This window comes from Acanthopagrus latus, chromosome 11 (genome assembly GCF_904848185.1).
Source record: "Acanthopagrus latus isolate v.2019 chromosome 11, fAcaLat1.1, whole genome shotgun sequence".
NCBI lineage: Eukaryota > Metazoa > Chordata > Actinopteri > Spariformes > Sparidae > Acanthopagrus > Acanthopagrus latus.
Genome location: NC_051049.1, coordinates 6,503,570 through 6,530,513, shown reverse-complemented (window position 1 = coordinate 6,530,513; position 26,944 = coordinate 6,503,570). Strand labels below are relative to the sequence as shown.

Below are 26,944 nucleotides of genomic sequence, written 5' to 3'. Positions count from 1 at the left end.
GATGTGACTCTTGGATTTCTTTGAACATCTCCGGCCTCACATCCAAATGTTACTGTATTACTTTTAAAGACGTTCTTCAGGATTAAACCATTCATTTATTTTTTTTATCCACGGTTTGATTTGCGAATGTAAAAATCCTGTTATTCACTGTGACATTCTAACTTATTTTTCTCTTTTGATTTTCCATGAATCTTACCTTGATTACGTGACATTACAGTTCGAACACATCGTGCCATGTTCGGTCGTGTTCCTGATGGGAACTCAAGTAGTTTGAGTTTTTCTGTGGATACCGTGCATTTCATGTGTATCCACGTGTGGTCTAAAGCAAGTGATGGTGCTACAGATTAGTTTCTGAATCTGATTACTTCTTGCACTTCAGGTTTAATTTAAAAAAAAAAGTTGCACTTAACGTCTGAGGAAGCCACATTACATATGAGTTGGATTTCGCTGGATCTTCAGCCTGTTCTCAAGATTTGATTGTCTTTTGTCTCAATGTAGCACAGGAACATGAAGCAATCGGGACACTGAGGAATGTGACACTGGATTTGTATGAAATATGGACATTTTACTTGAAAAAATCTTTTGCTTTATCCTCAATGTAAGCACTGTCTGACTGTTGATGTTTTATTCCCCTTATGTTTATTGTATGCGCCGCGTCCATTGAAACCATTACAAGCAGTCGGGAAAAGAAATGAGCACAATGTTCTTCCAATGTTCTGCAAGATAGATTTCAAAACAGCTAATTTCTGTTTACATGGAGATGTGGTTTTGATTTTATCTATGCAAAGATGTGGTGCTGCTGAAGCTTGCTTTAGACCATTTAAACCCCCCATACACACATCCTGATTGTATATGATGGCAAAAGAAGTGTTTGAAATAGATGACAGCATGCTTGATACTGCATGCTGGCTAAAAACGATGTGAGCACTGGACTGTAAATTCACCTGAAATAATGCACAACTGAGCTCTGGGCTGAAGACAATAATCAACCTAATCAATAAAGTTGTCTATTTTTATTGATTGTAATTATTCGATCGTAACTGTTCACACAAGAGTCGTCCACTTTTATTCCTGTGATATTCAGAAAGGGTGTTCTTCTCCACAGAAGGTGACACTGACATTTGGATACACACAGATGTATCAGGCGTCGTTAGCATATCGTTGGTTTGGGGGGCAAAAGAGATGAAACAGACTGCAGTCAGAACCGTCTGGCTCTCACATAGCAGCTGAGCTTTCTCCGACACAGACATAACAACCAAGGGTCAAGCAGATCACCGCTGATGGCTGTATTCCCAGACCCTCCGCCACGGCCGTCCAAAAATATCCACTGACACACTTTGCTCCCATTTAGACACCTCACACCTATTTAGTATTCTTGTTGTATTCAAAGTACACACTTACGTCACACCTTTTGACAAGCTGCTTGGATCATGATAAAGAACTTTGATATTCATCCAGACATTTTTACAACCTGCTAATATTTTATATCAGCATTCTGGTTTTAGGCCCTGCCAGCAGCATGGCTCATTAGATGGCAACTTCGAGTGTGTTGGTCTGTTCACAACTTTTGTCCAGATATCTTCATGGTCCTCAGAGGATTAGTCTTCCCGACTACATTGATCCCCTGACTCTACCTCCACTAGGGCCAAAAGCAGGTCAAACATCCAGTATATGTATTTTCATAAAAGTTATTACAGACATTCATGGTCCCGTGAGGATGAACGCTTGTGACTTTGATGATCCCCTTGATCGCCATGAGGTCGACATTTGTAGTATTGTTTGAAATTCCTTGGCAACTACTGGATAGATTACCAAGGAATGTGATGCAGACATTCATGTTCCCCTCAGGATGAAATGTAATAACTTTATTGATCCTCTCACTCCTCACACTCTTGTGCACCAACATTAAAATAAAGTTGTCCATTATTTTATGACCAAATACCTGCAAAAGTAATGATATTCCCATCAGCCCCAGCGGCACTTTTAATGCTAATTAATAGGTGTCAGCATGCTAGCATGCAATTTGCAAGTTGATAAACATTTCACCAGGACTAACATCAGCATGTTTGCATTGTCAAAGTGAAAATTTTAGCAGGCAAATGTTAGCGTTTCACTCAAACCATCTCTTTGCCTGAGCACATCCTCACAAAGCTGCAACTCCTGTTACAGACTGCATGGACGATTGGCTCTCCTTGTTCCTGGAAACAGCAGCGTATAACTCATTTTTTTGCAGGACGTGAAGGATTGTGCAAGACTTAATCGAGCCGACCAGAGAAACAAAGTGAAGTACGACTGATGGGGATTCTATTAGGTGATTGAAATCGCAGGATGTTTTTTGAGAAAATGAAACAGGTGATTAAATCCAAGGAAAACAGCGGCCCGCTGTGTGAAGGCATCCCTGAACAATGCGTCGCTCCCACATCTGAGGAGCTGAATGGAGAAAATGAATGAGCTGGAGAGAGTGAGCTCTGTCTGGGAGGCAGACGCGGGATGCCAGACGACAACAAGGCGCTCGTAGCTGCTCTGTGCCGTAACCAATACTTGGCACGGCCCTGCCTGTCAGTACCTGCTGCATCAACTTACAGTGTCTCCCCCCCCTGTACTGTACTCATTTCATCTTATGCATCAGGAGAGAGGTTACGCGTATTCATTAAAGCTTAAAGGGGAGCAATTCTCAGTGAACTATAAATACTACTTAAAAGTGTTTGGTTTGCATTTCAAGATGACAGCTGCACGTGATGAGGAAACTATATGTGTCAGCCATGTGTTGTCTCTGAGTAAATGCCAGTTTGATATAATTGCCAACTAGCTATCTCACACAAAGTCAGCAACAGGCTTATTATTATCTACACGGTTAGGACTATTATTGATTTGTCTAGCTGGCGACAGTGCTATTTAATTCTCTCAGACACAAATAGAAAAACATAAATCTCTGTAGACCTCCATATTAAACCAGGTTTCAGAAAGCAGTGTAATGATCAAAATCTTCTGTGGAAAAATTGCAGAAACTGGAAGTGGATCTAATGAAATGAACTGACAAGGACATGAAGAGCTGTTTTTCAAGTTCAGACACACTGTAAATCTACAATCGGCTTCTCAATAACTTGTAACGACCCCGGTGGCTTAAAGTTAAAGCTGACCCTTCTCACAACAAAGATTACCAGCCTTTGTCCGTTCAAGTTAGCCCTTTGTTAGCAGCACCATTACTCAAAGATGACGCCATACGCCGTTTCTCTCGTCTCCCCTTTGTCCCAAGCCAGGCTTTGCAAAGGTTGCACTTCTGGTGTGGACTTTAGTTAGGCCACAGGAAGGGCTTTTAGGCTGTCACCTCTGCGGATTCTGGCCCCGTCAGCTGGTGGGATTTAGCTAAACACTCATTCAGCAAATGTGAATGAAGCTCGGCCCGGGCTGTCAGGTCTACACACAGAGGTGAGAGCAAAGATTAACCTAGACACGGAAACTATAAAACAGGAATCCTCAAAGTTTCACCTCAAATCAAGAATGAACAAAGCTCTACATGCTGCAAAAAAATGATGCATTTGGAATCATGTGAAAGCTTTGACCAAGCTTGATACTGAGGGACTATCGGATACAGAATAATCCTGATCTGAGAAGTTGTCAGTGCCCTCCATTTTCACCTATTACTCACCAGTAATAGAGCCAAACCACCACAGTGTGAATAACAGAAGCAGTGTGATGCTTGTCCAGGATTTGTCACATAAGCTCTGTGTTGTACATTATCTACATTTCTCTCTGTTGTCAACTCTAAAATATAAAGTGATAGTTAAAGTCGGGCTGAAATAGCCATTACATTTAATAACCATCAATGTTTTGATTCATCAGTGAATCGTTTGATCTGCAAAATAGTGAAAAATGACCATCATAGTTTTCCAGAGTCCACGGAAATATATTTAAATCCTAATAGACCAAAAAAATAATGGCAGATATTCAAACTTGGAACCAGAATCGAGGCTGGAATCAGTAATTTATTTGTATCTTCTTCTTTCTATCTATTAATACAGTTTGGATCTCCTGTAAGTGCATTTACTCAAGCACTCAACCTAAGTAAAAATCACTGAGTGCTTTTTTTTATTTAAGTCTACTTTAAAGGTGCAATATGTAATAATTTTAGTTTACAAAAATGTTTTGATGCTATATCAACGACGTCTTTATGTTTCTAAGTTCTGTATCATAACAACTGGACGTGTTTCAGTTTCTCATCCAAGAGGCTTCTTCAGTTCAGACTAACTGGAGGGGAGTCGCAGGCTTTTGAACCCTGTGTGGGAGTGTCCTTACAGAGCCTTGTATTGTGTTTCGGATATTTCCACCCACTAATATCCCTCTGAGCTTCCGGGCCAGAATGCTAGCTACATGGCTTACTGAGCTAACAGCAGCTACAATTAGCAGCAGTTAGCAGCTACAATTAGTGGCAGTTAGCGACCAGCTGCATATGAATTCAAGAAGTTTCTAATTCTTGCATATGGCGATTTTAAGTACTATTTACTGGTAACAGGTCTACCTACATGCTTTAACTCAAATAAGGTTTGGAGTGCAGGACTTTTACTCATGGAGTATGTTTTACAGTTTTACATATATTGGTGCTTTTACTGAAGTAATGACCTAAATACTTTGTCCACCACTGATATCCATTTGGCTAGTTATACATACCACAGAAAGTGTATGGTATACAAATATTAAAATGTGTAGTATTTAGTGTGTCATTTTCTCCTTGATGAATTAAACAGAATAATATAATAACAGACGCCTGAACTGAACTCACTTTATCATACATTGTATTTTTTATATATGCTCATATTTAATTATTTAAATGTACTCATAATATCCGTGGTGTGTTATGTGTATGCAGTGCCCCTCCTGAGTGTGTTACAGGACCATTGCAATGTGTTTTCTTTGAGGACTGTGAAGCCAACAGGGCGGCTCAACAGTCCGGATCCAGTATGAACCCTGGCCGATCCGCTCCGCGTTTTGGCACCGCCATTTTTTAAAAACCACCTCTTCTACTTGGGAGCAGTGAAAAACACTCTAGCATCAGGGGCAGCAGATGACCCGGCGCGGCAGCCAGGAGCACAACAGTCCTGTCTAACAAATGAAAGGATGGGGGGCATCAGCAGCAGCTGAATTCAGACAAACTGGATCAGGGGCCGAGGGGAGAGAACCGCTTTCTGCTCACTCTTGGGTGACTTTTGTTGGATTTATCCGCTGGTCCGCACCAACATGCCATTTGCCAAACGACTCGTGGAACCTCAGTTGCTGTGCAGGTATGAAATCCCAAACGAGGAGGGTCTGCTTTTCGAGGATCTGGTCTCCATCAGTAACGTGGCTCTGTCTCGGACCTTGCGGCAGCTGTCGGACCTGGCCAAACATGCCTGCTCCATATTCCAGGAGCTGGAGGGCGAGCTCACATCCACCAACCAGCGGGTCAGGGGGCTGCAGAGTAAGATCGGCCGGCTCCAGCAGGGCTGCTCCGAGCTGGACCCCAAACAGGAGGCAGTGCGTGAGTACCACACTGACCGTTATTATGGAGGAAGGCACGCGAGGAGGAGGAATCCTGACCGTTGGTCACCACTGAGTGAAATTATGTGGAGAAAAACACAAAAAAAGTTAGCTAAATTTAACACAAGTTTACAGAAAGGAGAGAAATGATGCCAGACTCGCTTTAAAGCTTCCAGAAAGTACGATTCAGCCGTTGTAAAGTTGTTGCCCAGCGCGCGCTAAGACAGTTGACAGTCAGACATGTTTTTGTTTTGTTTTTTCTCTCTCAAGCTAACTCACAAAGTTTACTTTTTGTTCTTGTTGTTGTTAAAACTGTTCCCTCGCTGTTTGTGGAGACGTTATTAGCCCATTGGGAAGCTGGCTGTGGGCATCTCTTCCCACGCTGAGGGGCGTGTGACAGCCGGGCTGTAGCGGAACGACTCCATGCTAGCAGCCACTTAGCTATTACAACGCTATCAACAGCTCAGTGTGCTAGTTAACTTTAATCACAGAGAAACCACAGGTAACTTTTTATTAATGACGCACACCGGTCATGGCGGGAAGCAGCTCACTGTTTGTCTGTTTTCCTTTCTCTAATTCAGTCAAAAGTTAGATTTTTTTATTATCTTAAAAGATGAATGAGTGTTAGTGTGTTTTATTTTGAAACTCTGACAGTTGCAGATGTAAGCTTGAGCCCTGTGTGTGTGTGTGTGTGTGTCCCCTCACTTCATGTGTTGAACTTTGCATGGCCATCAGTAAGAATTCATTACCCTGATAACACAGCAGGTGGCCATCGCCTGGCTCCTTTTTAGTCTCTGTGCCCCCCCCCCACCTCCCTCCTCAGTCGCTGGCGGAGAGGGGGTGGTGATGTGGAATTGGTGTGTGTATGTGTATGTGTGTGTGTGTGTGTGTGTTTATGTTTAAACCCTCCAGGAAGCACTTAACAAACCTGTGCACCCCTCTTTCCATCTCCAGAATTGTCTGGGGCCGGAACTGTTTCTCCCGCTCGGACATACCCCAGTGGATTTACCCCGCTTTAGTTTGGGTTCAGCAAGTCCCTGCATGTCTCCCAGACCCTGCTTCCTGTGGTCTGTGAATGGGTTGGACTGCCTGAGGGTTTTTTTTCTGCAGACACCTCTTAACTGGGATGCCTGCAGAGATGTTTTGCCAGTGTTTATAACTCCTGTAGGTACACTTTGCTTGCTGTTTTTTCCTAGTACACATTGAGTGCTGTCACTCTCAGCTGACCACATGCAGCATGACTGCAAACCTCCCTGAGTCATCTTGGTCATATCTAGTTTTAGTAACTCAAAGGCAACAGGATCTGCTGCTTGGTCTTGCAGACAGTTTGAGCCTGATTTAAAGAGGCTCCATCAGTTCATATTTGCAAGTACGCTCCTCTCTGAGCTGGGATGCAACATGCATTCTTAAGGGCTGATGATAAGTGACAGTGTATGATGTTTCTTTTGAGTTTATCTTAGTTTTCTGTGTCTATCTCGACTACATGTAAATTAATGTGGAAAGCTACTTTTAAAGAAGAATCAGTTATTAGAGCAGAAATCTTCGTATTTTACGAATAAAGCACTCACAGCTCACTTTAATCTTTTGTAGTAAGTTGACACCAAACGGCATCATTAAAGTCAACTGATGTGCTGTCTGATTCCTCCACGTCTGTGCTGCAGAGTTAATATATTAGGATGGAGCTATCGAATCCCTTCCCGCTACATGTTGTTGCACAGGAGGTCTCGCGTGCTTGGTTACCAAATAACCCCCTTTTGCCTGGAAAAGCCTAATTACTCTTAATTGTGCTTTTCACATTAATGGTGTCAGGGGCAGCCTTTAAACAACAGAGCCCTCCCTCATCTGAATGACAATTAGTGTAAATGGAGCAGTTCAAGGCAGTGAGGGCTCAGTAGGCGGGGGTGGGCTTTTATGACGTGGCTGCGACTTGTCCCCAGATCGTCTGCCGAGGACCACAGCTGTGGAGATGCCACACTGGATTATGCAGAATCGGATATTGACTCATCAGCTGCTGTCCCGTGTGAGCCACCTTGCTGTTGGGAAGAAGTTTGTCTTGTGGTGCAAAAAAGTGCCACTGGTGCGATATTTGTAGCTGTTTTTCCCCTCTCTGGTGATATTTGTATTTGAGCCTACGTCTTTGTGTGACACATTTAGGTCAGATGACTTGGTTTGCTGGTTTCACTTTTGCTCCAGCTCATACCAAGCCTTTCATCCTCTATCAACAACACCAGCTGTACAAGAGGCGTCCATATATAGCCACTCAAGTGATGCTTCTACTGTCTGTGATTGACTGACGTGGTTATTTATACAGTGAGATCCAACTCAATCGTGCCAGAGATCCCTTTTGAACAAACGATATGCAAGCGTGCATCCGGCTCGATGCAAAAAACGCTCTTCGGACTCACACACAAATACACACCGGGAGCCTGGCATCTATCCCTCAATACATTGATTGGACAGGTCTCCTGTGACGCCCCATCAGTGTCTATGTTTGACCACAGACAGAGCTCCTCAGCCAGGCCAGGTCTCTGTAGTGCAGTCCCATCGTGTAAAAGCACTCTGCTGGGTTTTAAGTTACACCAGCTCAATGTGGAGGGGGGAGACTGTAATACTTGTGGTGGCAAGTGGCCCTCCGGCTTTTCTGGTCCGAGAGCACATGGCTGGCAGTTCACCCGCATTCCTTGTACTGACTGCACCGGAGACTGTGTCACAATACCAAACAGAGAAAAGCACGGATCCGCGGAGAGGGACTTTAAACACGGCAGCACAAAGGATTTTAATAATGCCTTTCATTCCTGGCGCCGCGTCATGCTCTCCCTGCTCATTACGGACAAAGGAGCAGGACCTCGTTAAGTCCATCATGCATTAGTGTTGATAACTGTGAGCACAGTCTTACGTAATCTTGAGACTTTAGAGTGACAATCTGTAAGCGATAAGACGCGTTATCGGTTATAGTATTAGCACATAAACATTCAGCACAGCAGTAATTCAGAAACAAAATGCTGGACACGAAAAGTGGCAAAGAGGGTTTAATTCACATGTGTACACAATTTGGATAATCAAGCGCATAACGATTTATATTCATCGTTATGTACACAAAGCAAAGGTGAAGCAAATGACCCCACATGAAAGAAGAAACAGGATCTGTGTGTTATCTTTAGGATAAGCACACACTCACAGTTTCTCTATAGCTTATGAGATTTATTTTTGAAAGCATCCATTATTTAACCAGCTGACTGATTAAGTTTGGTTTAATATTCAGAGCTGTACATTTGTAACTGCCAAGCGCAGTCGACTGAAATGATTGAACTCAGGGTAATCAGCTTATATAATACGTTGACACACACTACATGTGACTTAACATTTAAGAAAAGACACGGGCCCTGCAGCAGATATGATTTCTCGCTTGCTTAGAGGAGCTTCATGCTTTCCACTGTACCACTTTCACTGCTTGCTTAAACAGCCCCTTTAGTAAAGATTGCACACCACGTATTTATACTCTTCAGTTACCGTCCTTTCTGTCTCTTGATTTCACTCCGGAGCCGGTCTCCCGCTTCAGCTCTGTGAGCCTCGTGCCTCGTGAGCCCGGAGTGAAAGTTTCGGTGGACGGCAGCAGCAGAACATCATCCACTCCACAAGAGCAGCGTAGAGAAGGGAAACACATTAGCCCACTGACGGTCCGTGACTTCTGCATTTCATTGACCCAGTCCGGCCATTACCGGGGCTTTGATTTACTAAGTGAGGCCGCTGCGGCGAGTCAATGCGCACTCCATCCGAGGTCAATCCATGTTTCGGATGCACGATAGAGTTTCAAATAATGTGGGTATGAAAAGATTTTAGCAGCGAGCGAAATCAAATGTCAGTGGTAGGGATTCCATTTCTAGTAATCATGCAGCTGAGTTAAATATATGCGGTGAGAGCAGTTGTGGAAAGAAATAAGTGCCACCATCCTCGACCTCTTTTCCACGAGGCGAATACACACTTTGAGTCATTCGCACAAAAGAAAATTCATCAGTGAATCGCACGCTGGAGGTCTCCACAGCCTCTGCTCGTCTTTCATTATCGGAACCGTGAGCATATTTGTGCAGGTCCAGACAACCTGCTGCTGATATAGTACCCCTGCTAATTATAGAGCAGATTTCAAAGACTGGCTCATTTATTCCCGCACACCCCCCCCCACCGCCATTTCCAGACAGGCACCGAGAAGGCCCAGACAGCCGTGATGCTGTGCCCTGTTGTTTTCATTCAGCCGTCTTATAGCTCATATCTTTCTTCTCCATCGCAGCTTTTATTCAGCACTCTGATTTTGCAGTTTTTGGGACCAGATAGTGAAACAAAGTGCCCAACTATGAACAAAACGACAGCTTTGTTCAGTGTTCCACACGGTAACTTGATAACGTGGTATGAACACTTCATTGTCAGCAAATTACTTTTTTACCAGAGTCCTTTTTTGACATTGAAATGAGAAGTGCGGTCTCTGTACCGAGTTGAACCCAAGGCTCCACTCGGCTCCATTAACTATGTGTGTGTCTCAGCACCTCAGCCCCCCGGTGGATCGCTCGGCCTGTGATTGAAGTGGTTTTCTGCTGAACCGTTCTGTCAAGTCAAGCATTCCGAAAAGCCAGTGACCAGGAAACCACAGTGCTCGCCTCGCCTGCACTTGTGGGACCTTGCACCCCACACGTGCTCCCCTAATTTGGCCCTGGATGGCTGGTGTGATTAAAGGGGATGGGGAGGTGGGGGGGGGAGCAGGAGTTAGAGGTTGAGGCTGTGTTTGTTTATAAAACGAGACGTTTTGTTAAAATGAAGGTGAAGCTTTTTCATTTGCTTTGCTTGAGGGAAATGTGTGAGTGATTACACTTTACATTCCTGCGGTCGGACCCTCCGCGAGAGCAAGTGCTTCTGAGCGTGGGCTTCTATACACCTTAAATCCCTCTGCTGGTTTTCTGTATATTTTCAGGTGTATGGAGCAACACTGGTGTTAAGTGTGTTCGGGGCTTCTGCGCTGGAATGTATGCGTGTGAAAGATTCCTGTTTTTGTAGCGATAGGTTCCTCGAGAGGAAGTTAAGCTCCAGTTTGTTGTCGGCGAGACTGGGTCGTTTCTTCTGCTGCAGGAACCGGGGACCGTGATAAGTTATCTCCCTGCCCTGAGGTGTATGTGAGTCTCTTTATTAAATAACATTCCCCAGCAGTAGCCATTACTCTTTATGGAGTTCTGAGTGTGGGGCTGAGGGGCTAGCAAGACAATTCAGGCCTGTCCTGAAGAGGAGGAGGTGGGGGGGGCAGAGTCATCTACCCCCTGACCTCAAAAGCCTGCTGACCTCAAAACCCCCCTCTCCTACACACCCCTTCAAAACACAAAAGAGCAAACACAGCCGCCCCCATCTTGCTTATCACTCAGCCTCTAAAGACTTGACCGGCCAATTAGAGTGGATTTAATGTTTGACATGATACTGAATAGCCACAGGTCAGCGGACCGGCGACAACCTACTGCAGGGCCAGGGATTATTAAACTGTCAAAGTCAACTCAATAACTTAAACAAAGCCTTCCGTCCAGGTTGTCACTCATAGCTGAAGAGGAACTGAGCCGTGAAAAGCTGCACGCCTGCCTCTGAATGTTTTTGTCTTTTACCTCCTTCAACTTCACAAGGAGTTCTCTCAGTTTGAAATCTTGTGTTTGATCATTGAACACTTGGACTACACATAAACAACTTGTAGATTGAATTTTGTAGTTCTTAATTACTTACAAAACAGTGATCTGACTGTTTACTTCAAGGTTATTTTCACTACATTGACTAATCTACTGATTATTTACACGGTTAACTGATTCATTAAAAGACTCATTTAGTCAATAAAATGTCAAAAATTGGGAGATAAATGCTCATCAGAATTTTCCTGAGCCCTTCAAATTGCTCCTTTTATCCAACCTACAGTCCAAAACTCAAAGACTCTTCATTTACTTTCATCACTAGACAAAAAAAGCATAAAACCCTCCTGCTAAAAAAAGCAAATCTTTGACATTTTTGCTGGACGAATTGCTTGACAAACTGTGTATCACAATAGTCGTCAATTTATTCTCTTAATTCTCTTATCCATTTATTCTCTTAATCTACTAATGATTGCAGCCCTATGTGACAGAGAATAAAGATCTGTGTTACCTCACCTTTATTTATTTAGGACAGACGGTGACTGTCCTCAGCTTTACAACATCTGCTCAGCTCTCCTGAATCCACATGTGGCTATTATTCCTAATACTGCGGCAGAAGTGACAAGGCTTTGCCCAAATATCAAATAAATACCTGACCTCAAGTTAAACTAACTTTACTGTAGCGTGCAGTTTACGACACCTCGCCACATTCTTTTCCCTGGCAACCTGGAGAAATATTGACAGCTCACAGGGCTATAAAACTATTGTCGGCTGCTCTTTGTCTCGCCGCCACTAGCCATGAGCGTTTCAGGCCACCTGCGTGGGATCCTCTCCCAACTCAGAGAGTCTTTCATTGATATGATCTCCCATTCTGCTTTTGTGCTTCTCCACGCTCCTCCCAGGCCACCACTGCCACAAAGACAGACTTAAATGTTACGCAATGGAATTATTCCTACAGATATGTTAAGACACATCTCGGGATCTCTGCAGGAAGAGAAGATAATAAAAGAAGATAAAGGCTCGTGAAATTCTCATGAACTCTTCTCCTCTTTACTGCGCATAAAGAGTTGCCTCGCTATCTGGTGAGAGAAATAAGTTGGAGGTGAGAGAGAAAGTATCTGAGACACACAGACTGAATGGTGCTCTTATAAAAAGAACCTTGTATGTAAATCCTCCTCTGCTTTTCTTTTACCAACATGAAGTTTGCAGTCGTGTGTAGAGTAGGTCTATTTATGCACATGTAAAAATATATTAAAAAGATGTTGTCATCTCTCAGACAAACGTAAGGTGTGAAAATGCTGGGTGGTGGGGAAAATGGTGGTATTTTAACAGGAAGGAAACACATGTGAGGCTGTGGTCTTTGCCGTGCAGGTGTTTAGACTGGGATTTGACTGGAATGTGAACTCCCCTCACCTCTCCTCTGTATACGAGCCAGTGGATCAGCCAGGCTGAGTCTTTAAAGTTGAAAGAGCCTTTTCATCAATCATCCTACCATCACACATGTGATGCAAAAAAAAAAAAAAAGGTAGAAGCACCTGTGGATATGAGGGCGTGTGCAAACTCATCGGTTCAGACTGAGGCAGTTAGTCTGTTGGGATTTCTTCTCAGTTCTCAGGGACAGTTGGAATAATCTCATCCCAGCTGTGAGATATTCAGCAATATTGTTACAGTTTTATCGCCTTCACCGTAACAGAATATTGAAAGCAACCTGGCGGATGGAGCATTCGATGAGAGTCACAGTCCCACTCTCACATCTGTCTGTTGAGTATAAATCCACAGACGAACAGTAACATTATCTTAGCATAAGGACCAGAAGCAAAGAAGCAGCTAGCCTGGTCCTGCCAAAAGGACGTCACTGTACCTGAGATACTATACACCATGTTGATAGGTGTATTTTTGTAAAAGTTTGGAAAGTGCCAGACTAGCAGCTTCCTTAAGTTCCCAGTCATCTGGGCTGTAGATACATATTCAGACATGAGAGTGGTATCAGATGTTTTCCCAAAATGTCAAGCTGTTACATCAGAGGTCTGGTATCATGCTTATTTTCAGGTTTATACTTGTAATTTGGGTGTCTACCAGAAAATGTTGACATGCTTCAAATCGTTCCAAAACACATTCTCTTTTTAATGCTGTCTATTGCTGCAGCACCTCTATTCACCCTCTGTCTGAATGCTCCATTTTAGTGTGTCTTAATCCGCCCTCCACCTCCACATAATCAGACATCACTCTTGATGAAGCCTCAGTCAGAAAGCTTCATCTGCCACTGTGTGTTTCCTGTGCCGTTTGCATTTCTGAAGTAATAAGCCGTCCTCTGTAGACCCGCCATGTCAGGCCAGACTCCCTCTTCATGTTCTTATCTGCTTCCTGCTGTGTTCTGTACCGTGCTGTGGACCCTCACTTGTCACACTTATTTACACTTCGAGCACAAGTGGTGGAAGGCGCCCTGTAACAGGCTGGTGCAGTGTTTGTGAACGAGCGCCACTGACCTGGATACAGAGATTTTTGGTGCTCTGCTTCTCGTCACTTCAACACCTTTTTCGCTCAGGACCAGCGTTTGACACACAAAGTTTCTTTCTCAAACATCAAAAGTTCTGCATGAAGGAAGATGCCAAATCTCACCTAGAAAATCATTTGTTAGCAGAAAGGGAGATCTGCGTAGCCATTTCTTTCATTTCTTTCGGAGTAAAGATTTCATGCCAGATGTGCTTCAGTTTAATGCTCCAGATAGCACTGGTTGTGTCACTGAGAATGACCCGAGGCCTCCACACAGGCTTTTCCCGGACAGGTCGGTGTGAGAGGACGGCTCTCCTCCGCCTGGTTCATTGTGCTCTGAAGCACACGCAAGTTCGCCCTCCTGCACTGGCTTTTGTTCCTCCCCCCTTTATACCCTTCTCCTCTGCGATATTTCCTCGCCATCCGGATTCATCTTTTATCCTTGCCAGTAATTTCTGTGCCTGCCCGCTGCCTCAGGCGCTTTGTATACTCCGCTCCTCTCCTCTGACTGCTTTTCTCTGAGCTTCTGGGTCTCTCTCTCGCACTCACTCATCTCCGTATCCCAGTTTCTTATTTTGAGATTCAGCCAGACCCGCTCCCAGCAGCCCCACTGGGGAGAGACCATCCTGCTAGGGCAGCAAGAAAGTGCTTTGCCATAAAAATGGATGACCTGCTCTTCATTATGTTCTGCTTTGTAGTAAAAGATTGTCTGGATTAAACATTTACTGACTACAAATCAACCTAGAATTGATGCCGTGTGCTCTGCACATTTGTATGAGTTAATATTTAATACAGTTTCTGAATACTAATGTTTGAATCACTGCACTGTGAGTTCTAGTAAATGGCAGCGCTTCATTTATAAAACAGGGACTGGGCTCAATATTCTGTGGGTTTTTTGAACTCCACTACAGTCAAATGAGTAATCAAATATCCCTTGGCTCAGAATGAGAGAGAAACAGGGTTCATTTCCAAGTAAACCCCTTTGCTTTTTGTTGTGGACATTGATACAGACTCTGCAGACACTTACTTTGAGAAAAGACGAAATTCTTGCTTACCGTCAGGCTTCACAAGAAATGGACTCTCACCCTGAAGAGGGATCCAGTTACCAATCTAAAGGTTGCACCCTCTGAGCTCACTGGGGAGTTTTGACTAACAGGGAACTTCCACTGACACCCGAGTACTGAAAACATGTATTGAGAGAAAGTTTATTGTTGCTTTTCCACAAGGAAGATGGTCAAATCCTCCAACTCCACCTGTTTAGATTCTAACATACCGTGGCATCGTGTCCCTGGAGCTCCCCTGTGAAACAATGGTGTAATTCTACCTTAACAAACTACAAGCATGTTGACTGTACACATGAGAGGCCAAAAATAGTACGGCTCATCCAGGAGGGATGTGTTTTAGTGACGCGGTGTAGCCGACAGCTTTAGTGTGTGTCCATGCTCCCACAGCAGCGAACATGTTGGGAGGGAGCGACTTGGAAATAAAATGATATTTGGGATAAACCCAGTCTTATATCCTCCATCATAGCTGCTGTTGGGCTTTTGTGATGATTTGCCCAGTCTTTTCTTGGCAACCACTCCCTGCATCAGGCAGCACGCCATCACAGAGCAACTTACTTCGGAGAGTTTAGGCCTCATTTTCAGTTATACAATGTTAGATAAATCAAATTAGCCCGTCCTCTGTGGTTTTCCACTCTCTTCCACGCGGTAATATCGAGACGATTTCTGGCATTCTTTTTTAGAAATGTTTGCTTTGTATGCTGTGGAGGACAGACTGAATATACAGAGGGGACAACCAGAGAGCTACAGTATGGGATGGGAATGAAACTGACTGGAAAGCTTCTCGGCTTCCTCAGTTATTTTGGTGAAGTTATGAATGCTGCGGGCGAGTGTAAAAACCAGGATTCGGCGGCGAGTACTGAAGTGTAAACGCATCCAAAAAGAACAGGGATGACTTTAAACAGGAGGCAACTGATGCCACCATGTAAGGAGTGTAACGTCACTTTATTACATCAGTACAGCTGGCACGCGTTTCACTTGTGTTTTCATAAGTGGAGAAATTTGCTAAATTGACTTAAAGTGAGAGTGTCGTAGTGTTGTTAGCCACATTCATATTAATGACAGGATGTTGTAGACCAGTCTTAAACCAGATTTCCAGTTTTAGTGACTACACTTGTGGTTTTGACTTGTTTTCTCTGACAGACTCTGGAGAAATAGTTCCTGGAAATAGCTTTTTACAACGAGTCATTTATGGGAATTGCGAGGGCTTCTGGCCTCTGTTGCATCACAGAGCTGACGGAGGGTCAGCCTGCTGAGCATGTTCACATCAGTTTATCTGAGCCGAGTACTTCCTCCTTCAGGCTGTGTATGAAATGGTAGCTGGACGAGATGCACGGGGGGAAAAGAACCTGAAGGTGCTGCTGTGTTGTTACCAGCTGATAAGCCCCATCTGTTGGACGTCAGCCCCAGAGCCCACAGCACTGTGGAGAGAAGGCGTCTTTCATTAGAAGCACGGACTTTCATTTTCTCCTCCTGCAGGAACACTGCTAAACTGTAACCAGACATCAGGATTTGTTTGTGTGTGTGTGTAACTTTTTCCTTCAGTTTGGAAACTGAGACATTTACATGTAATGCGTTGTCTTTCCAACTCACTAACACACCCAAATGATTCCATACAGTGTGAGACGTGTGTTTTACAAGACTGTTTTTATACAGAAACTATGAAAAACTAAAAAGCACTAAACCCAGCATGACTCTGAGTAAAGTTTGAACCTGATTTCTTGGACACTGAATGTCCCTGGTGCTTGTTTTGCTTGATTTAGCTGTCAGAGGGCTCGGCCTCATCCGATTTGCATCAGTCTGTGGGAAACTGTGACTGCTGATTACAACGATAATCACATTTCTTCTCAGTCGCAGAAATAGAGAGGTGGATTGTTGTGGCTCTCTGGTACCTTGGCTCAGGTACAAGCTTGTAAACCTTTTCTGAGGTTTGTCCTGCTGTTCACACACAACTAATTTAATGAGAAAGTCTTTCAGAGCAGCTGGAAAATGCATTCAAACTGGGCAACATACCTCATGAAATATGTCTCAGACTACCTGCAAATGCAGCTTGACCAGTCTCATACCAGTGTGTTCTCAGTACAGTCGCACTTGTGACTCGAACTTTTAAGGTTGATTTTAAGTCCAAAGGCTTTTATACACAAGGGACGTGACTATTAAATGAAACAAATGCAGAATACTCGCTTGCAAATATTTCACATCAACTTGTTTTGGCAGAGATGCAAATTTGCATGTTTGAATAGTTCACACCGGGTCATTCATCAGAAAGGATGATTGCATGCTGTGTTCAAGTACTTACAACTAAAACAACAGTATTGATGTATCACTTGATCGCATGAGCAAAATGCTCCCAGTGTGTAAAGTCTTAGGCATGAATCGGACCGGCTGGATCAAAAGCCCGATCCAATCCTCAGAGTCTCCACTGACCATTAAACAGCAAAGTGGAGGTGAGTCAGGCGATCTCTCTAGAAAAGAGGAAAATGCATAGAGAGAGACACATGTCTGCCTGACATCCAGACATAAAAGCACTTGTGCAAATGAAATGGAAAGCAGGGCTTGAATGGCTGCCATGCTGAAACAGACCGGCGTTGGGCCGAAGGCCTACCCTCGCAGATCTCTTTGTGCAGGCGAGCTGCATGCCAGCTGGCCGGCTGCTGGGAAGTTTTGTGTGACTCATTACCTCTCTATTGAGGGACACAATGCCGAGCCGCACTCGCCCATCAGAACTTGGACTCTCCCAGCCTCCCGTTTGCACCTTAACGTGAGGTCAAGGTCACGGCTCCATGCTGGGATAACGCTCGGCAGCTTCAGCGTCCAGGAGCCAATCAGGCATAGAGACGTCAGCCACGGGACCTGTTTGAATGAGGCTGTCAGTAGGAAGTCTCTCCATTCACTCCATGTCTGTACAGTTACCTCGGCAGCACTGTGCTTAAAGGAAGAAATGTAGCGGTTGAACCCTTTTGGCTGGACATGTTGATGGCTATTGATTTGAATTCTTTCACTACATGTGTCCTTTAAGTGTGCCCATTACATTCCCTGCTTTATTGCCCGTCTGTTTGCTCACTATAACTAAATGCCACGGTGGCACCAGTTAGTGACAGAAATGTCTCATTCATCACCTCGATGATGTCGGTTCAGCCCTGTCATAAAGGCGATGTGTTTTTGTTCAGCCAATGAACCCTCTTGTTAGTTTGAACAAGGTGGACCCAGAGGTGTGGGAGCTGTACTCTGCAGTGTTTGGTTTTGAACATGTGTTGTTAGAGGTGCTGTTGTTGAGGGAGTGCAAAGAGGTGGATCAAAGAAGCTTCATTCTGACATAGGAGAATAACACATTGTAATCAAAAGCATATGCACCGTGTTTTAGGAGATCCAGGCTGTAGGCGTGGAGCGATGATATAGGCGTAGATATGGTGTGAAAAATAGCTGCTGTGTTATTCTGGACTTAAAAACATAATAAGCTGCATACCAAGGTTGATGGATGTGATGAGTTATCAAAAGCAGCAGGAGTTTCTCTGTTTTTCTTTGCACTCACTCTCTGTGAGTGTGGAATTGTAAAGTCTATGCCTGGTATCAGGTTAACCCTCTATCTAAATGTGGGAACCTGTGAGACTTTGGACCATCTGTGACTCTGCAGATGGCCCTGCTTGTTAAAGTGGGCCATGGTAGGACCCTGCCGTCTACCCAGGACGGGACAATGGAGATTACGGGTGTCTGATCTCTTGGTTTAAACACAGTCTGAGGACGGCAGGACGCGGGGAGGGGCACGCTGCCCTGATCTTTGCATCGCACCACTGTTGTTTCCTCCACATCAAGGAATTATGAGACGCAGGATTTGTCGGGCGAGGAAGAAGTCATTTAGTCTGTCACTCATGGTGACTGAGATGTGTTTACAGAACACGAGATATCTCGAGTCGAGTCTCTGTTGGCTTTTCTTGTTTGTAGGCCATTTGTCCTTCAATAGCACTTGTGCTGCCTTTTGTTGTGTCTTTTTATGGCAGCTTTACAGAGAGTATTCAAGGAAGTGGTAATCATTCACAGAGGTCAAGAAAAGATGGTTCTCTACTTCTTTGATTCTTTAAAAGCATTGCTCTTGTCCATATGAAGCCTGTATTCCCACACCCTATTTGGTGTGCTTTGTTTCCTGATTGTTGTTGATGTTGGTGCTCTGCCAGACAATGATCTGTGCGCTCAACCTGTAGGGCTGCTAGAGTGAAACCTAGCACTCGGGCAGATGGGGGAGTCTGCAGAAGATACAGTACTCTATAGACAGGGGAAGGAAGGAATTAACATTTCTTTAAGCTTGATTTATGCGGGAGAGTGAACTAAGAACAGGCTGTTTTAAGTGACACATTGACACCAAGACAGTACAATTTCTGGGCAATGAACAGGTGCATCAGGACAGTAGATATTGAGGGCTTGTTTTTTTCTGTAAGTAGTTAAGGGAGTTAAACCAAATATTTGTTTTTGACTTACATGCATGTGTACATACACACTCACCTCCTGTTCCTGTTCCTCAGGGGGTCTACAAGTTAAAGGAGCGCTGATCCTGATCTTATTAAAGAGGTGTCGGCCAGCTCACCAGAGAAAGTAACAGGCTGAGTCAGACTCACTTCGCGTGTGCTGCTCTTAATCTTTGGTTATTTATCAGGCTGGAAAGAAGAAACTTGAAATCTGAGACGGATCAAATGTGATCACGGAGTACGGATAGTGTTTTGTCAGGGTGTATTTTGGCATTAGGGTTGAATAATGACTTATTGCGCAACGATCACTTGACTGGTTCATCTTCCCACAGCTTTTTGTTTTCATGACCTCTGCCATGAGAGAGCTTTAGAAACTTGAGATGTTGGGAATGATCCGGGGCAAAGGTATCCAGGAGTGATTTACCTCTCATCCGTGAAACACCTTTTAATTTATGACCTCATGTGAGGGAGTGAGACAGTCTTCGGAGAACGTCTCCGCCAGAGTGACTTTTGACTCTAGAGGATGGAGGCTGCTCGTATTGTCTGGACTTAAACCAGCGATTCATTCCATTGTCATTCCTGATCTATGTTTTTGTCCTTAGCACAGGATACTCACAGTAACAACCAATGAGCATTAGGGTTTAACTGTAAAATATAGTCGAAGAATATTTCTTCAAGATGTTGCGAGGTAGCCTGAACGCTCGACTGAGGCTTTTAAGGCCTTTTGATCCTCTAACATTACATCACGTGCAAAGCCAAGCTAGATTTCATGCCAAGTCGTTGTGACAATGAAACGCCACATAATTCAGGCTATAAGAGAGATAATTCAGGGTTTAGTCCGTCATTCCCCACTCCATCCCTACTCATCCCATCTCAGTGCTTCTATTATGTTATAGACCCGAGGCGTCAGTCTCCTCTCAACAGACAACAATGTATTTCTAATAGCAATACACAGGGGTACATGCCTTTCCGATGATGTCACGCGCAGCCAGTCAAGCCATAAGTAGGAACTATGCCGAGCTTCTTCTTTGAAAGGCACTGACTGGGCAGCTGCCTCCTCGTTCTCCATCTGTGAAATGTATACGTTCAACAAGGGCCTTTGTTGCTCAGCGGCGATGGCACTGACCCAGGGTCAGGGGTTTGAATCCCACTGTGGCTGCCTATTGTGAAAATATGCACGCTCAATGTATTTTAATTCAGTTTAATTTGGACCAGGTGTCATCCCGACGGCTTTATGAAGGAAGCTGCAGTGTCGAAAGCGATTCAAGGGGAAGTGGAAGATGAGACGCAAGTGGAAATATGGAAAAAGATAAGAAGTGTCGTCAACAAAGCAATCTGTCGGTTTCGAATGTGGGCAGAGGGAGTGTTAAGTACGCAATCTATGTTTTTGTGCTGCCTGTCGGTCTCTTTCACAAGAGTATGCTGGTTGTTTTTTTCCTACTCTCCAAGCATCATGAAGCGATGGCGCGTAAACATCAGCCTTTCAGTTGTTGGTGCAGCCTGTGAGGCAGATTACAGTTATTTGCTTTTTTCATAATTACTTTTGACTACTCTTGACTGCAGAAACTCATCGTCTGAGCAAATGAAAGCCTGGTGAGCGTGTTTGGAAAAATATTTTATCTTGCTGATTAGTAGGTTACAGTTGAAACAACATTTAGGTCATAAGTAACAACCATGAATGAATATCATTTGTTCCAAGGTTATGAACAAGTCAAAGAAATATAAGCCAAGCTAAGCAGTTTTGCGGGTGAGGACACTCAAGATGTTGCTCTTTTTAGTTCTTGTATTTAAGAGTTTGTTCCCAGTTGACTGGTGGAATATACATTTTTGAACTAGAATAGAGCGCATTCCTCCACCAAGGTCCAACAGTCCACTTTGTACTCACTCATAGATTCCAGCCACCTGATGTTTATTCGGCAAGATCTTCTTCAGGTTATCTGGAAAAATGCTTTGGGACTTAGATCATCATCAGGTTATCAGGAAGATAACCTGAGTGAGAAAAAAAGGGTGAGAAAAAATCCCTTTATCAGGATCCTTTAAAAGGTAAATGGGGCGTATCCTGGGCTGAGAACCATCCTTCAGTCATGTTCTGCAAAAATCCCTTCTGTAGATTTCATGTAATCTTGCTGACCAACCAAACAACCAACAAACAAACAGAAACAGAAATTTGATCATATGGCCTCAGTGTGTTCTCAGTGTATATATCACACGCACACACAAGAATTTGAAAATATAGATGTCTGAGCATAAGAACCCGTGATATTCTGGTCTTTACTGACCAAGCCTCGATAGTGGCATTGCAGTCAGTGCTAAAAAAAGCTTCAGTCGCAAATGTAATGAAATCATGACCTTAAAAAGTGAAATTAAACAGGATTGGATTTGGAGAGGTGCTTTCATGTGCAGTATTTCCTCTGCTAGTTTAACACACAGGTTTGAAAGCGTAGGTCAGTCTGAGCTGACCTGGAGGTGTGTTGGTTTGGTTGACCGTAGCCATGGCAGCAGTAAACTCAGTAAAACTTGGATGCTTACATTATGTGGATCTATTGATCATGCTGCGTCATACATGCCCAGATGTATGGCGGCGTTGAGGATAAATTGCTTTCTGGCTGAATGTGTGACGGTAAAGGGTTTACAGCAGGTTTTATAGCCTCATTTGCTGTATCTCAATGTGGAGAAATACACCCTTTTTTAAAAGATCGAATAAAAATGGGTACGTTTGGCAGCTGCAGAATGATTCATGCAGTCAAAGTTGAGTTTGATTCCAAAGTATTCCTTTTGTTGACTCACATTTGCTGACGCCTGTTGATGGCGGTGCAAGCGGAGCAAACTGAACATGACTTACAGTTGTTAATGTTGCATTCGCTGGGAGTGTTTTTAGGGGATTTAATTTATAAGTGGTGACAGCGTGGATTGTTGGTGGCTGGTGTTGTAATTGTGTTGCTTGTGTTGACATGGAAGGACGCCTGTGGGAGGGGTGCTGATCGCTGACACAAAGAACCGCTTCACCAGGCGTTTACGGTAACATGGAATTTCACATATTACTTAGGAAAATGTGGAGATGGTCCAGCGCTTGTACAGGTCAAAACCTTTTTTTTAAAAATCTGATTTGTTTAGCTAGAGGAAGAGCTCCTGGGTAACAGATGAGTCACTGTGATGAATTTGCATATTCCCCTGATCCCCTGGATTATGATGTTTAATTTAATCTGTGTTTTTTATGACGGCGTGAGATTCATCCACTTATGTAGCTTGAGGTCTGTTTGTGTTTTGTGGGTGTGTCATCCTCATTTTTTTCTTAATCTCTAATCTAAAACTTGTTTTGCTGTCGCTCACAGGCCTGCTCCTGTCGTTGCACATGCCTTGTGTTGGTCACGGTCATCGGTGCGAGTATAGAAAGCCAGAATGAGGAGTAGAGGGGAGAAAAACCTGACAGTCCTGACATTCCCAAAGCCCTCAGGGTGAAGGAGGACACATTCCTCCGAGCACAGATGTGACCCGTCCATCTGGACTTTTACTTTCTGTGATGTCACAGAGCTGTAGTGTAACAGAGGAAACTAGAGGTGTGATTCTGTCGTCCTCCTCATGTTCCTTGTCGGATATCACACCACAAATACACAGTTTTCACACCAAAAAGAGGCTTAACCACCATCCATTGAGACCTCATTTCCCTCCATAAACAAACTGTAGAGGAGCCACCAGAGGGATATGTCTAGACCTCCATTACTCAATGTTCGTAATTACACTCGAGGTTCAGCACACAAACACACACACACACACACACATCAGATCAGGGCTAGTTAGAGGCCTTACGTCAGTAGTTATGCAAGGTAAGCCAGAGTAGTAAACCTCACTGTGACCTTAAAACATGTCGTCTGAGAGTTGTCCCAACAGGCTCCACTACAGATGGAGCGAAGACGGGGACACACATGGTGGATTAAGCTTCCAACAATACAGTAATCAAATAGTGAAACTTTCCCGTGCTGTCACTCATTATTGTCACTTCAGAACAGGTTACATCCTGTAGTTCAGCTGTTCAGAAGAAACACTCTTTTACTTTTTGAAAACCCTTTGTGGTTGTGTAATAAACACTTGAATGTGACCAATCCCAGGACAGATGAGAGCAGCAGCAGACTGCGTGGTAGCTCGAGGCAGCAACTTGCCAAAACATCTGCAGCTCCACGTTTAACCTCAGCCATACAGATGTCTGATCACTTCCTTCCATCCTGTTGCTCATCGGGACTTTGGGCCGCCGGCCAGAGACATTAAAAGCCTGCAGGAGTTGTTGACCTGTGATTCATTAGCAGTGCTCACCACTTTCATTTTCTGTATTAGTTTTGTGTAAACAGGAGATTTCTCCATACTTTACAGCTCAAAACCAGCAATTACATTTTTTGCACAATTACATTTTTACATGATGGCAACAGTGAGGTAGTTTCAAGTAGATTCATAAATACTAACACTAATAAATATCTATCATACATTTTCTTGTGTATTGATTTAAAAGGACTTGAAGGACATTGAACTCTCCTAACCCTCTCGTAGTGAGATACCATGTCCCTAACTGTATTGTTACAACACTAAACTGCAGGATCATTTGTCATACTATTTTCCCTTTCTGTGAATGACAAAAGAAAATTTGGTGTATGTACCTAACCTAAGTCTGATCTCTTTAATCTGGGACAGTGGTCGCCCCTAATCTTGGGGTTGAAGGGGATCCCGTGTTAGCTGACACACTTCTGTCCCTGTGAAGTTCGATGTCACTGCTGCTGACCCTTATTGAACAAAGACAAAGCATGTGGAACAGCCTTCTTTCTTTCATTAATATTCAATCACAGGCTCCTCCCTCACAGGCGCAGTGACATCTGGTGACCCAAGCTGCCTTCTAATCACATATGTTTTTATTCAAATATCTGCCAACTTGCACTCAGATATAGGCCTGTTCGTGCATCTGATTTATTTCAAATAGGTGCGGCTCATTTATTTTATTTAAGAGTTTAACAATATTCAAAATAATCACAGAGATTTAAAGGAACAGTTCAAGATTTTGGGAAACATGCTTTCCTTAATTCTGGCTCAGAGACACACTCTCATGTCTGTAGAGTTAAAAAGGAAGCCACAGTCAGTGGACATTTCATCTTAGCAGTAAAACTGGACACAGAGGGAGAAAGCTACGTGGCTCTGTTAAAAGTAACACAATACACCTGCTGACACCTGTAAAGCTCGTTGATTAATAGATTATGTCTCATAACTTCCTGGAGTCTCTGCTGGTTCCTTGGAAACTTCACAGTCCAAAGACCAAATTACAGGAAATAGTCCCACACGTAATCCCCCATAAAGCCGCAGCGTGTTGTTTTTACTTTGTTTTTTCTACAGATTTAACAAATGAGGTAAAATGTGTTAATTTAGTGAGCTTTAGAAGTGCTGGTTGGTGGATTCTGTTAACTTTTGGCAGATACAGGCTAGCTGTTGCCAATATTTGTACTAAGCTAAACTGACTCTCCAGGCTTCAGCTTTACATTTAGTTTACAGACATGAGAGCAGTTTTCACATTTAACACCGTCTTGCAAAATATTGAACTATCCCTTTATTATTAAAGATTAGTTCCTCACTGTCTGAACATTCTGTGTGACTTACTGTTGGAATAACTTAAATTCTTAATAACCTAGCTGGCGTCAGCAGTGATGTAATGATCCGTTTGCACTAAGCGAGCCGCTGTTTAACGCCTTCACCGTATTACTTGATATCTCACAATCCTCTTGTTCGTGATTAGAGGGTCTGTGGAGCTGCAGGGAAGCTTTGGGCCCACAGACTTGTTCGTTCCACTGGGGCCTGCCAGGGTGGGATAAACTTGAAGCTCGCTGTGAAGTCACTCTGCCTCAGCTACAAAGTTGATGTGATTGGCATCTTAGAAATCACCGTCAGACAGTGTAGAGGCCAGATTACCATGCATGTTCCTTGGCTTCTCTCTCTCTCTCTCTCCCTCGCTGTGTCTTCCTCGTCTCTCTGCGAGCGTTCCTGTTGAGCCAGGTTCACCCTGCTGTGATATCATGCCCAGTGGAGCCAGACTAATCACAGTCACTTCCCTGGATCATTCCCACACTGTGTAAGCCATTCATTTTCTGGACACGGGGTTGTCTCTACTGCTCAGTCAGAAAAGTGGAAAAAAGTTATTGTACTTCTTGCTGAATGCCTGGTTACATTTTTTCTCCCTCAGTGCAGTTTGTCTTCTTTCTTTCTCTATTATTCCCACTCACTGAGGTCCTGACCCAGCCCTTCAAAGTGACTCCGGAACCTGTGCCAATTAAAATCCCTTATCTCATTGTGCCTCATCTTCAAAGGGAGATTATTCTGCACACACAGAGCCACAGGAACTACACGAGTGGCTTGCGTACAAGATTTCGGTGGCTCTAAAAGCATTGTTGGCTTTCCTCTCTGCTCGCATTCCTGCAGCTCTCTTGAGCAGCCTCCTGACCACACAAGAAGGCTAACATTCGTACAGTCGTGGAGCCGAGGACAGACTGAGGGGGTTCGCCAGTTATCAAATATTTACTGTTTGCACACGCATTCTCGTGTTTGCACGTTGGCAGGGTGCGAAGACTCGAGACATCGGGGGAAGCAGATTAATGAACGTCTGACAATCGTTTGGCTCTCGGGAAGCGTAGTAATCGGAGTTTAATTTACAGTCGCTGATTAGTGGAGTTAAGATCTCAGAGATATTGTTTGGAGGGCTGAAGACGGAACCGGCCGCACAAACAACCCGATGAGTCTTTTCACAAGATAAAAAGCTCATCTAATGGGAGGGGTTGGTGGTCACGCATAACTGAGTGGCGGCTGCAGAGTCTGGGGTCTTTCACATGTGGAGAAAGGACATCTTTTAACCTCTCCCATCCCACCCCCGCACTCACACACACAGACCAAAACACACACACACACACACACACACACACATACTCACACCATATACACTTTTCTCCCTCTACTTACTATGAAAGAAGCCTAATCCTTGGGGTTGGTAGATCCTTTCTTAAATCAGCCTTCCCCGGAGTCTGCAGCAACGCGCTGGAGCTGCCACTTCTTCAAAGTGAGACTGGAGTTACAGATCGGAATGGAAAATTTGAAGTCACTTGGCCTCATTTTTGGCCCACACATGTTGTGACAAAAAGAAAAATACCTTGAGAATACACACAAATTGGGCTCAGAACAGCAAGATGGGGGTAAAATATGGAGGTGGCTGGTAGATTTGCTTTACACCAGAAATGCAATGATTAATTGTTTAATTGACTGGTTTTCAACTATTTTCTTCCACCTTGTCTTAAATGTGAATATTTTCTTGTTTGTCCGTGCTGACAGGAACTGAATATCTTTGCGCTGTGGGCGAGGTTTAGTTGCAGCCTTACTTCATTCCCTAACCAAACCAACAATGGTAATCTACTTAGTGGTTGGTTAAATGTTGACATTTTCTAGCCAATTGGCCAGAAGACAAGTAAGTTCATATTGCATCCTGCATGACCACATGACAGTTTTCTCAATGGAGCACACAGTTTGAACATTAAACTTTATTCACCAATATAAGAGAGCGTGTCAACATTCAAAGTGTTTGCAAGATATTGAATCTCTTCAGAGGTCATTCAGGAGTTGTCTCAGCTGTCTTGTTTCTTTCAAGCAACAGTTCAAATCCAACCAGGTTTCATTTACAATCATATAAAACAAAGCAGCAAATCGTCACTTTGGAGAAGATGATATTGGTGAAAAATCATTTTTTCACAAAATT

At 43.8% G+C, this 26,944-nt stretch overlaps 1 protein-coding gene across 1 annotated transcript in view; it reads left to right on the top strand.

The window, feature by feature from the left end:
• The first annotated feature begins 4,012 nt into the window (after nt 1-4,012).
• Nucleotides 4,013-26,944, top strand: part of nhsa (Nance-Horan syndrome a (congenital cataracts and dental anomalies)) — a 60,072-nt gene continuing 37,140 nt past the window's right edge. The window contains exon 1 of the mRNA XM_037114899.1: nt 4,013-5,515. Within this exon, the coding sequence (XP_036970794.1) occupies nt 5,236-5,515 (280 nt within the window). The 5' untranslated portion in view covers nt 4,013-5,235. The remainder of the gene's footprint in view (nt 5,516-26,944) is intronic.